Raw genomic sequence first — 12,723 nt, 5'->3', positions numbered from 1 at the left:
TTTGATGCTACTGTTTGGGTACCATTTACTGTGATATTTGTGTGTCATTTGATCTGAATTGGTTATCGTATACTCACACAAGGGTGGGCTACCTGTCACCTCACTTGTCAATAAAATAGTCTTGTCTTTGAAGGTGTTTTATTATTTATCCTGCAGAATTTTTGCAGTGATCTGAATAAATGGGACACTTCGTGTAAAAAGGGGCATATATTTAGGATTGTATTGAACGAGAGCAAAGTGAAGAATGTTGAAGTAAGGGAGCAGAGAGAGTAGACGCACCGCATCTCCTTGTCGCACTTGTTGCCGGCGATGACCATGGGCACCCGCGGCATCGCAGCCTTCTTGCGGCTGGACGAGGAGCTGTTGGCCGACGCGCAGGCGCTCAGCTTCGTCTCCAGGATCTGCTCGCGCAGCCGCACCACCTCCTCGAACGACTCCCGGCTGTCCATGCTGAACACCAGCACGAACAGGTCACCTGCGCAAACCACCACCACCGTCAAACTCAGTGGAGCGTCGGCTATCCGCTGCATCAGTTGCGGCGCCCTACAACACTTCTCGCTGCAGAATGGAAATGGGTATAAAGTTAAGCTTCTACGAAAGTAATAGTACAATGTCTGAAGCGTATATGTATCGAATTTACTATGAAGCAGTATATACATATAAGACATAAACAACCCATGACGGAATTACAATTACATTAAAATTGCTACACCAAGAAGGAATGCAGATCATAAACGGGTATTCATTGGACAAATATATTGTACTACAACTAACAAGTGATTACGTATTCACGCAGTTTTGGTGCATAGATCCTGAGAAATCAGTACCTAGAAAAACCGCCTCTGGCCGTAATACCGGCCTTGATACGCCTGGGCATTGAGTCAAACAGAGCTTGGATGGCGTGTACAGGTACAGGTGCCCATGCAGCTTCAACACGATACCACAGTTCATCAAGAGTAGTGACTGGCGTATTGTGACGAGCCAGTTACTCAGCCACCATTTACCAGACGTTTTCAATTGGCGAGAGATCTGGAGAATGTGCTTGCCAGGCCAGCAGTCGAACATTTTCTGTATCCAGAAAGGCCCGTACAGAACCTGCAACAGGCGGCCGTGCATTATCCTGCTGAAATGTAGGGTTTCGCAGGGATCGAATGAAAGGTAGAGCCACGGGTCGTAACACATCTGAAATGTAACGTCCACTGTTCAAAGTGCCGTCAATCCGAACAAGAGGTGACCGCGACGTGTAACCAATGGCACCCCATACCATCACGCCGGGTGATACGCCAGTATGGCGATGACGAATACACGCTTCCAATGTGCGTTCACCGCGATGTCGCCGAACACGGATTCGACCATCATGATGTTGTAAACAGAACCTGGATTCATCCGAAAAAATGATGTTTTGCCATTCGTGCACCCAGGTTCGTCGTTGAGTACACCATCCTGTCTGTGATGTACCGTCAAGGGTAACCGCAGCCACGGTTTCCGAGCTGCTAGTCCATGCTGTTGCAAACGTCGTCGAACTGTTCGTGCAGATGGTTGTTGTCTTGCAAACGTCCCCATCTGTTGACTCAGGGATCGGGACGTGGCTGCACTATCCCTTACAGCCATGCGGATAAGGTGCCTGTCATCTCGATTGCTAGTGATACGAGGCCGTTGGGATCCAGCCCTGCGTTTCGTATTACCCTCCTGAACCCACCGATTCCATATTTTGCTAACAGTCATTGGATCTCAACCGACGCGACCAGCAATGTCGCGATACGATAAACCGCAATCGCGATAGGCTACAATCCGACCTTTATCAAAGTCGGAAACGTGATGGTACGCATTTCTCCTCCTTACACGAGGCATCACAACAACGTTTCACCAGACAACGCCAGTCAACTGCTGTTTGTGTATGAGAAATCGGTTGGAAACTATCCTGATGTCAGCACGTTGTAGGTGCCACCACCGGCGCCAACCTTGTGTGAATGCTCTGAAAAGCTAATCATTTGTATATCACAGCATCTTCTTCCTGTCGGTTAAATTTCAGGTCTGTAGCACGTCAAATTAATGGTGTTGCAATTTCAATGGCCATTCTTTTATAACACGAGTAACAAAACAAGGCGTTTGCATTACCTGGATGGAAATTGGTATAAAGGCACTCACTATACTGTTGTGTTATTGCACTGTTAGAACTCTGTCCAATCTCGGTTGTTCCTAAATACCTCAAAAATTCTCATCGGCGTTAACTTTATTAGGTCAGGAGTTCCTGAAGTGAAATTGTCGCCCACTCTTCTCGTGTCACTCTTTTCAGCTCACATACGGCCTCAAATTGACTTCCGTTCATCTACATCTACATCTACGTCCATACTCCGCAAGCCACCTGACGGTGTGTGGCGGCGGGTACTTTGAGTACCTCTATCGGTTCTCCTTTCTATTCCAGTCTCGTATTGTTCGTGGAAAGAAAGATTGTCGGCATGCCTCTGTGTGGGCCATAATCTCTCTGGTTTTATCCTCATGGTCTCTTCGCGAGATATACGTAGGAGGGAGCAATATACTGCTAGACTCCTCGGTGAAGGTACGTTCTCGAAGCTTCAACAAAAGCCCGTACCGAGCTACTGAACGTCTCTCTTGCACAGTCTTCCACTGGAGTTTATCATCTCCGTAACGCTTTCGCGATTACTAAATGACCTGTAACGTAGCGCGCTGCTCTCCGTTGGATCTTCTCTATCTCTTCTATGAACCCTATCTGGTACGGATCCCACACCGGTGAGCAGTATTCAAGCAGTGGGCGAACAAGTGTACTGTAATCTACTTTCTTTGTTTTCGGATTGCATTTCCTTAGGATTCTTCCAATGAATCTCAGCCTAGCATCTGCTTTACCGACGATCAACTTTATATGATCATTCCATTTTAAACCACTCCTAATGCGTACTCCCAGATAATTTATGGAATTAACTGCTTCCAGTTGCTGACCTGCTATATTGTAGCTAAATGACAAAGGATCTTTCTTTCTATATATTCGCAGCACATTACACTTGTCTACATTGAGAGTCAGTTGCCATTCTCTGCACCATGCGTCAATTCGTTGCAGATCCTCCTGCATTTCAGTACAATCTTCCATTGTTACAACGTCTCGATATACTACAGCATCATCCATAAAAAGCCTCAGTGAACTTGCGATGTTATCCACAAGGTCATTTATATATATTGTGAATAGCAACGGTCCTATGACACTCCCCTGCGGCACACCTGAAGTCACTCTTACTCCACTGAGAATGACATGCTGCTTTCTGTTATCTAGGATCTCTACAATCCAATCACACAATTGGTCTGATAGTCCATATGCTCTTACTTTGTTCATTAAACGACTGTGGGGAACTATATCAAACGCCTTGCGGAAGTAAAGAAACATGGCATCTACATGGGAACCCGTGTCTATGGCTGAGTCTCGTGGACGAATAGCGCGAGCTGGGTTTCACACGATCGTCTTTTTCGAAACCCATGTTGATTCCTACAGAGTAACTTTCTAGTCTCCATTCCGATAAACACCACTTACAGGTATTCCCTAAATATTTTAACGGAGTTCAAATCAGGGCTACGTACAGGACAGAGCAAGACATCGATATTTTTCAAATCACTTTTTGACTGTAGCGGAAACGTACACAGATGCATTACCTTGTTGAAACATTAGACTTTCGTACATTACGTGCTCAAGTATTCTAATCAGCTCTGTATACAGTATCACATTGGACATGTTAGAGTTCATTCCAGTGTTCAGCCAAGCAATGTGTGATTTACCTTTAGCGCAGAAGACTCCCCACATCATAACACTTTCAGCACCAAAATTTCTGCTCGTTCTTACCCGCTGCTCTGTTCTCAGATCATGCCAGTGATATTGAAATTTATCCTACCAATCTCAATTAAACGTTATCTCATCACTTGAACATCAGTTTATATCATTCTTAAGTCCATGACGTATATTTTTCAGCAAACTCCAGTCTAGTCTGTTTATGTTTGTCACGTGCCAAATTTTGTCGTACACGCCTGGCAGAAACTGGTAACTGTAAATCAGCTACAAATTGAGAAGAATAAAGGTTTGTCGCCCTTTCTTTGGGCAAAAGTAACGCTTACCATGCCTCACATAATTTTCTACTTGCCGTTCTGTTCATATCGTGAGCAATATCTAACGACATTATCAATCACTATACCTGAACAGTTCAATTCCTTGGTAATTTGATGAGTAGAGACTCCCATTCCCTTGTACGTACCGGTTTTTGCTTTTTCATTATATAGTAATTGTTTTCCGCATGGCATTGTCACAATGGTGGTTTATGTACACAGAAGCGCCAAAGAAACTCGTATAGGCATGCGTATTCAAATACAGAGATATGTAAACAGGCAGAATACGGCGCTGCGGTCGGCAACGCTTATATAAGACAAAAAGTGTCTGGCACAATTGTCAGATCATTTGCTGCTGCTGCAATGGCAGGTTATCAACATTTAAGTGAGTTTGAACGTGGTGTTGGCGCACGAGCAATGGGACACAGCATGTCCGACGCAGCGAAAAAGTGGGCATTTTCTCGTACGACCATTTCACGAGTGTACCGTGAATATCAGAAATAAGGTAAAACATCAAATCTCCAACATCGCTGCGGTCGGAAAAAGATCCTGCGAGAACGGGACCAACGATGACTGAAGAGAATCGTTCAACGTGATAGAAATGCAACCCTGCCGCAAACTGCTGCAGATTTCAGTCCTGGGCCATCAACAAGTGGCAGCGTGCGAACCATTCAACGAAACATCATCGATATCACGTTTCGGGGCCGAAGGCCCACTCGTGTACCCTCGATGACTGCTTTAGTCACGCCTGTGCCCTTCAACACCGACACTGGACTACTGATGACTGGAAACATGTTGCCTGGTCGGACGAATCTCATTTCAAATTGTATCGAGCGGATGGACGTGTACGGGTATGGAGACAACCTCATGAATCCATGGACCGCGCAGGGGATTGTTCAAGCTGGAGGAGGCTCTGTAATAGTGTGGGGCGTGTGCAGTTGGAGTGATATGGGACCCCTGATTCGTCTAGATACGGCTCTGACAGATGACACGTACGTAAGCATCCTGTCTGATCACCTGTATCCATTCATGTCCATTGTGCATTCCGACGGACTTGGGCAATTCCAGCAGGACAATGCGACGCCCCAAATGTCCAGAATTAGGATCGTCAGGACAAGATTATGTTACTTACCGTACGCATGGGAGAATTACAAAATCATTCTTCTCGCGCTCCGTACGTTATTTGAATGGGAAAAAACTCTAATAACTGGTACAATAGGATGTATCGTCTGTTACGCAGGTGTAGACGTAGAAGCACTGCAACTGACATCCCTTCGAATGTACTATCTGTACTCATCTCTTGGTCTTCCTCTACAATTTTTATCCCCCACACTTTCTTCCATTACCACATTACCGATTCCCTGGTGTCTCAAGATGTGCTCTGTCAACAGATACCTTCTTTTAGTCATCATGTGCCGTAAATTTCTTTTTTCCCCGGTTCGATTCTGCACCTGCTCATTAGTTACTCGTTCTAAATATCTAATCTTCAGCACTGTTCCGGAGCACCACGTGATAAAAGCTTGTATCCTCTTCTTGCCAGTTCAAGTTCTACTTCCGTGCAAGGTTATAATTCAGACAAATGCCTTCGGAAGAGAGTTAATAACACTTCAGTTTGTATTCAATATTCACAAATTTCAGAAGTACTTCTCCTGATATCGCGTTTGCCTTTTATATCCTCTTTGTTTCCGCCATCTGCATTTGCTTTGCTGCCCAAATTCCAAACTTATCTACTACTTTTAATGTCTCTTCTCCCAATCCAATTCCTCTGTATAGCCTAATTAATTCCATTACATTCATTACATTACACTACCTTTCTTTTCTTGGTTGATGTTCATCTTCTAACCCTTTTTCAAGATACTATCCACACCGTTCAAGTATTCTTACGAGTCATTGTGTCTCTGACAGAATTACAAATTCGTCGGAAAACCTAAAGTTTTTCTATTTCTTCTCCCTGATTTTTAATTTCCTTTCCAAATCCCGTCTTTTTCCCTTGTGAACCACTGCTCCGTTTCAAGTCCTTCGACTCTAATAAATGCACTCTGGTTTCAGATCAAGTTGTAAATAACCATTCGCTCTCTGCATTTTATCCCTCATACGTTCAAAATTTCAAAAATTGTAATTCAGTCAACACTGTCAAAACTTTTTCTAAATCTACAGATGTGTTGCACACGGTGTATAAACGCAGATGTCCCAAATAATCGTTTCTTATTTTGCTATCACCAAAGTATAACTTTTGTTATATTCATGAGAGTTTGTAATTTGAAGTAGTTGTGTTTTTTTTTCGTGTTTCATACGTCACTGAGAGCCGAGGGTGGCCTATTGTAACGCACCAATGACGCGACACGATTTAATGTGTCCCATCCGTGCAGATACGAGAGAGAAGAAACAGAGTGACACAGTTAAAGACATTCGAAATTGTTTAGCATCTGATAGCGAAAGTATGAAACTGAATATTTTAATTACCAATAGCTGCGAATTTTTACAGGACGGACAACACAAATAATTGTATTATAACCACTTTGTAACAAGGAAATGTGCTGATCATTTTTTTAAATGTTACCGAAAGACTACAGAAAGAAATACACATAACAAATAAATAAGTTTATATTTTAAAATCAGTCGCTCCATCGAAAGTATCGTACTGTAGAAGGAAAGGAAATAAAAATAGATATAGTTTTTTTTAATGAAACCAAATTTTTCTTCAGACCCTTTCGTACGATAATGACTGTATCTCTGCCATATTTGTGTCGCTTTTTTGAGAATATTACATAAATCTGATGTAGATTGGCGGCTCATTCGGCTAGCTATAGACTGCTATAGACGGAGGTCCACGATGCCGTCTCCAGTTGGTGCGAAGGATCTTGTCTATCACTTATTACCTATTTTAGCTCCGGCAATGATACACGTGTGCGGCAAATGTCTGGGTGCACCGTGGTTCAGAAACGTCGCTAATTCGCAGGTCACCCTGTGATCTGCTGAGCAACTTGTTTGAAAGGTCGGCGGAAGGCAAGGGCTTACCGTCGCCATTGAAACACTTTGATGTTCAAATCGACGTTCGCCTTGAGGACAGGTTTGCATGTACAACAACATAATAAGAACCTAAAGAGGAGAGCGGGTCTAAACGAGATGCTACAGTATTCTTTATTATCTTTAATTAAAACTATTCTACCACAGAACTTGGGAAGTTTATTAAGCAAAACACACGTGATAAAATATCGTTCAGGCAAATGAAAATTATACGGGATTCAGTGAACAAGAAATGCCTTCTTCCGTATGCGTGCTTCCTGAGGCGGAATAGCTGATAATCTTTACAAGGACAGTCTGTACTACTGAGCCGATGGTTGGCTTATAGAATACCGTCGGTATGTTGCCGTCGACTACCAGTTATTTATCGATTCTCGTTAAACAATCCTCACTTGAAACTCGACGCGTTTGCGATTACTCCAACCGGATTAGAAACCACAAATATGTCCCAAAAATATGCCAAGTCGTCGATGACGGATCGGCCGGAGAGAATAACGACAGGATCGATTGTTGCATCCTCGCTGGGTAGAGCGTTGTTCCTGTCTGGCAGTCACGGGATCAGACCACGTGTCTCTCTTCCTGTTATCAGTATCGGCGATTAGCAGAATCGTCGGCGAATCCTGCGGAGAATATCGATATCACTGTCCGACGCCACGTCGGATACAGCAGTAGCAGATACAGGACTTCAGAAACTGATAACACGACAGCAGGAGTTAATAAAGGACAGAGTGTACAGTGAATTTTGACATAATAACTTTTGATGTCTCGCAAAAACACGCACTTGCAGTAGTACAGTAGACTCTTGCCAGTTCAAAAATAAATCAAATTTTTCGATAAACCAAAGCAGTTGCACTGTCCCTTGAAAAACCTCCTTAAACCGTAGAAATCATATGAAAATGTTCTAGTGAAAAATCTCGCCATATGTTAGGAGAATCAAAAATCAGTGTATCTGTTTGTACGAGAGGCGTTCAGTAAGGAAAGCAACACATTTTTATTCTCGGCCAATTTCGGCTGAAAAAAGGCATCATTTTTTGTGGGACATCGTGGAATATTCCCGCCACCAGCTACGCCGCCGCGATCCCTACAGCCGCCACGGCGACTCTAGAGCTCTGTCACGAAGGACTACGCCGCTGCCAATGAGATGCAAGGATCCCCTCTCCAGAGCTTCGGCGGTGGCTGTACTTAAGTTCGAACATTGATACACTAAGCCCTTTTTCTGTGTTTGCCACCTGAATAACACTAACAGACCTTCATAGTGGCCAGGACTCAACATCTTCTGAATAGACATTGTATTGGAGAATGAAAGACTTATAATTCTTTTGTGTCTGTATACATTTCTACATTCGAATCTACTGTTAGTAACTGAGACAAAAAAAGCAACAAAGTTCTGTATTATTGTACTATTTGATATTAGATGTATTTATCTTAATTTTCTGTTCATGAACGCTCCTGTATTAGCTAAGGAACCACACTGCGTGCAAAGAAGACGTAACATAAAGGAGGTATAAAGGAGCATCGCTTTGCTGAAACCGTTTCTCGTAACGGGACTGCAGCCATACGGAAGTTAGTTTTGTGAAGAATGTGAGCTATGAGGCATGTGTTAGCAGTGCTTATTGAATGTTATTTGTCATGTACATTGTTTTCATACGATTATTTCACTTATGTATGCTGATATGAGCTGTACAGCGTACAGCGCTATCTGTTAGCAGCTTTTGTAACTATTATTCCAAACTGCTGTATAAACTTCTTACATCTTTCACAATAAACATACCGTTTACTGCATTCCTCTATCGATCTTTGTTTTCGAGATATTTAATTTTGAAATCAGGGAGCCCTTTTCTGGACACCCTGTACATACGCTTGCTCTAACAACCTGAACTCTTAAATTTTAATATGAAATGTTTTAGTAATATCACATAGTTTTTAGGATTACCAAATTGTCCCTAAGTACCTAGTAAATGATTAACATTGCAGAAAGTGTAGCCAGGTTATTACAATAAAAAGTATGTATCAGTCTTTATTATTTCTGTCTGAAGAAAAGAAATTTATTTACATGTAATGTAGGCCTAGCTACACTTTCCTTTCCAGTTCTCAAAATGAAGATACATTCTTCCTATGAGGTTTCCAGCTGCTGTATCGTCATAGACCCATTATCGATTTCAAAATATCAAGATAACTGACAAGAAAGGTAAGCTCATGTATAGTAATGAAGTTAGGTATAAAGTATAAATACAAGTGTCCCTGTTGTTTTTATCTGGAATCTAGTCAGCGTAACAAGGTTTGATGTGTCCTACACTTTGAAGATCATTTTGAGGTTTGTCATGTTCCGCCAGTCTGGCGTTGAAATTTTAGACTCTGAGGAAGTGGAAATAAAAAGACAAGAAGATGAAGCAAAACCAATTCCATCTGGCACTCCAAAGTAGGCAAGGTTGTCATTGGAATTGTTACGCATTTAGGTCCTTAGAACGAAAGTAGACGATGATGGTTTTCCGGCTTTTGTCACAACAGAAAATGCGCTTGACCTTGGGGGTCACTGAAGCACAGGAAGATTACTAATTTTTTTGCAAAATAACTGAATGTTTCTTAGGTGCTTTCGGAAATTAGTGTATACAACTGCTGATCAAACGTAAACGGGCACATATTGGAGGACATTAATGTGATGTGCGTCCACTCTTCACCTTTATGAAGAAGTCGACATTCTAACTCATCCCAAACCTGAACTCTTTTTAATTCCGGAGGTTTGCATAAAATATCATCCGAAATTGTGCTAAACTCATTCTCTGAAAATTATTTCGAGCAGTTAGTTCACGAGCCCACGCGAATAGTAAACGGTTGTGAAAACACACTTGATCTCTTAGCAACAAATAATCCTGAGTTAATAACGAGCGTCAAAACCGATACAGGGATTAGTGAACACAGGGTTGTCGTAGCGAGGTTGAATACTGTAATCCATAAATCCTCCAAAAATAAGCGAAAAATATACCTATTCAAAAAAGCAGATAAAAGTTCACTTGACCTCTTCCTGAGAGGCAATCTCCACTCATTCCAAATTAATAATAAAAGTGTAGACCCGATGTGGCTTGAATTCAGAGAAATAGTATCGGCAGCAATTGAGAGATTGATACCAAATAAACTAACAAACGACGGAGCTGATCCTCCTTGGCACACAAAACGGGTTAGAACACTGTTGCAGAAACAACGAAACAAACATGCCAAATTTAAACAGACGCATAATCCCCAAGATTGTCGATCTTTTACAGAAGCTCGAAATTTAGCGCGGACTTGAATGCGAGATGCTTTCACAACGAAAATTTGTCTCGAAACCTGGCAGAAAATCCAAAGAGATTCAGGTTGTATGTGAAGTATGTTAGCGGCAAGAAACAATCAAAGCCTCCTCTGCGCAATAACAATGGAGATGCTGTCTAAGACACTGCTTCACAAAAGAAAACAAAGTAAATATTCCAGAATTCGAATCGAGAACAGATGCCAAAATGAGTAACGTAGAAGTAAATATCCTCGGAGTAGTGAAGCAACTTAAATCACTTAATAAAAGTAAGTGTTCTGGTCCAGACTGTATACCAATTAGGTTCCTATCGGAGTATGCTGATGCATTAGCTCCGTACCTAACAATTATTTACAATTGCTCGCTCGACGAAAGATCTGTACCTAAAGACTGGAAGTTCCACAGGTCACACCAATATTCAAGAAAGGTAGTAAGAGTAATCCACTAAATATGCAGCAGGATTGTAGAACATATATTGTGTTCAAACATTATGAATTTCCTCGAAGAAAACTGTCTGTTGACACGCAGTCAACATGGGTTTAGGAAACATCGTTCACAGCTAGTTCTTTATTCACATGAAGTGTTGAGTGCTACTGACAAGGGATTTCAGATCGATTCCGTATTTCTGGATTTCCGGAAGGCTTTTGACACTGTACCACGCAAGTCGCTCGTAGTGAAATTACGTGCTTATGGAATATCGTCTCAGTTATGTGACTGGATTTGTGAGTTCCTGTCAGAGAGGCCACAGTTCGTAGTAATTGACAGAAAGTCATCGAGTAATACAGAAGTGATTTCTGGCGTTCCCCAAGGTAGTGGTAGTGTTAGAGGCCCTTGCTTGTTCCTTATCTATATAAACGATTTGGGAGACAATCTGAGCAGCCGTCTTAAGTTGTTTGGAGATGACGCTGTCGTTTATCGACTAATAAAGTCATCAGAAGATTAAAACAAATTACAAAACGATTCATAAACGATATCTGAATGGTGCGAAAATTGGAAGTTGACCCTAAATAACGAAAAATATGAGGTCATCCACATGAGGGCTAAAAGGTATTCGTTAAACTTCGGTTACACGATAAATCATTCTAAAAAAGCCGTAAATTCAACTACATACGTAGGTATTACAATTACGAACAACTTAAATTGGAAGGAACATATAGAAAATCTGGGGGAGGCTAACCAAAGACTGCGTTTTATTGGCAGGACACTTAGAAAATGTAACAGACCTACTAAGGAGACTACGATTGTCCGTCCTCTTTTAGAATATTGCTGCGCGCTGTGGGATCCTTACCAGATAGGACTGACGGAGTACATTAAAAAAGTTTAGAGAAGGGCAGGACGTTTTGTATTATTGCGAAATATGGGAGAGAGTGTCACGAAAATGATACAGTATTTGGACTGGACATCATTAACAGAAAGGCGTTTTTCGTTGCGGCGGAATCTTCTCACGGAATTCCAAACACCAACTTTCTCCTCCGAATGCGAAAATATTTTGTTGACACCCACCTACATAGGAGAGACGATCACCACGATAAAATAAAGGAAATCAGAGCTCGTACGGAAAGAGATAGGTGTTCGTTCTTTCCGCGCGCCGGCCGGAGTGGCCGTGCGGTTCTAGGCGCTGCAGTCTGGAGCCGAACGACCGCAACGGTCGCAGGTTCGAATCCTGCCACGGGCATGGATGTGTGTGATGTCCTTAGGTTAATTAGGTTCAATTAGTTCTAAGTTCTAGGCGACTGATGACCTCAGAAGTTAAGTCGCATAGTGCTCAGAGCCATTTGAACCACTTGAATCTTCCCGCGCGCTGTACGAGATTGGAATAATAGAGAATTGTGAAGGTGGTTTGATGAACCCTCTGCCAGGCACTTAAATGCGATTTTCAGAGTATCCATGTAGATGTAGAACCTGTTGGATGTCATTGCCCGTAACGCATTGCCTCACAGACGCTGCTTTGTGGCGGGGTGCGTTGTTACGCTAATACACTCCTGGAAATGGAAAAAAGAACACATTGACACCGGTGTGTCAGACCCACCATACTTGCTCCGGACACTGCGAGAGGGCTGTACAAGCAATGATCACACGCACGGCACAGCGGACACACCAGGAACCGCGGTGTTGGCCGTCGAATGGCGCTAGCTGCGCAGCATTTGTGCACCGCCGCCGTCAGTGTCAGCCAGTTTGCCGTGGCATACGGCGCTCCATCGCAGTCTTTAACACTGGTAGCATGCCGCGACAGCGTGGACGTGAACCGTATGTGCAGTTGACGGACTTTGAGCGAGGGCGTATAGTGGGCATGCGGGAGGCCGGGTGGACGT

General features: G+C 42.8%; 1 protein-coding gene across 1 annotated transcript in view; it reads right to left on the bottom strand.

Annotated features, from left to right (window-relative positions):
* LOC124788507 (GTP-binding protein Rhes) overlaps nucleotides 1-12,723 on the bottom strand; it is a 677,045-nt gene that overhangs the window by 124,765 nt on the left and 539,557 nt on the right. The window contains exon 3 of the mRNA XM_047255776.1: nucleotides 280-475. Within this exon, the coding sequence (XP_047111732.1) occupies nucleotides 280-475 (196 nt within the window). The remainder of the gene's footprint in view (nucleotides 1-279; nucleotides 476-12,723) is intronic.

This window comes from Schistocerca piceifrons, chromosome 3 (genome assembly GCF_021461385.2).
Source record: "Schistocerca piceifrons isolate TAMUIC-IGC-003096 chromosome 3, iqSchPice1.1, whole genome shotgun sequence".
NCBI lineage: Eukaryota > Metazoa > Arthropoda > Insecta > Orthoptera > Acrididae > Schistocerca > Schistocerca piceifrons.
This window is presented reverse-complemented; position numbering and strand designations above follow the sequence as displayed.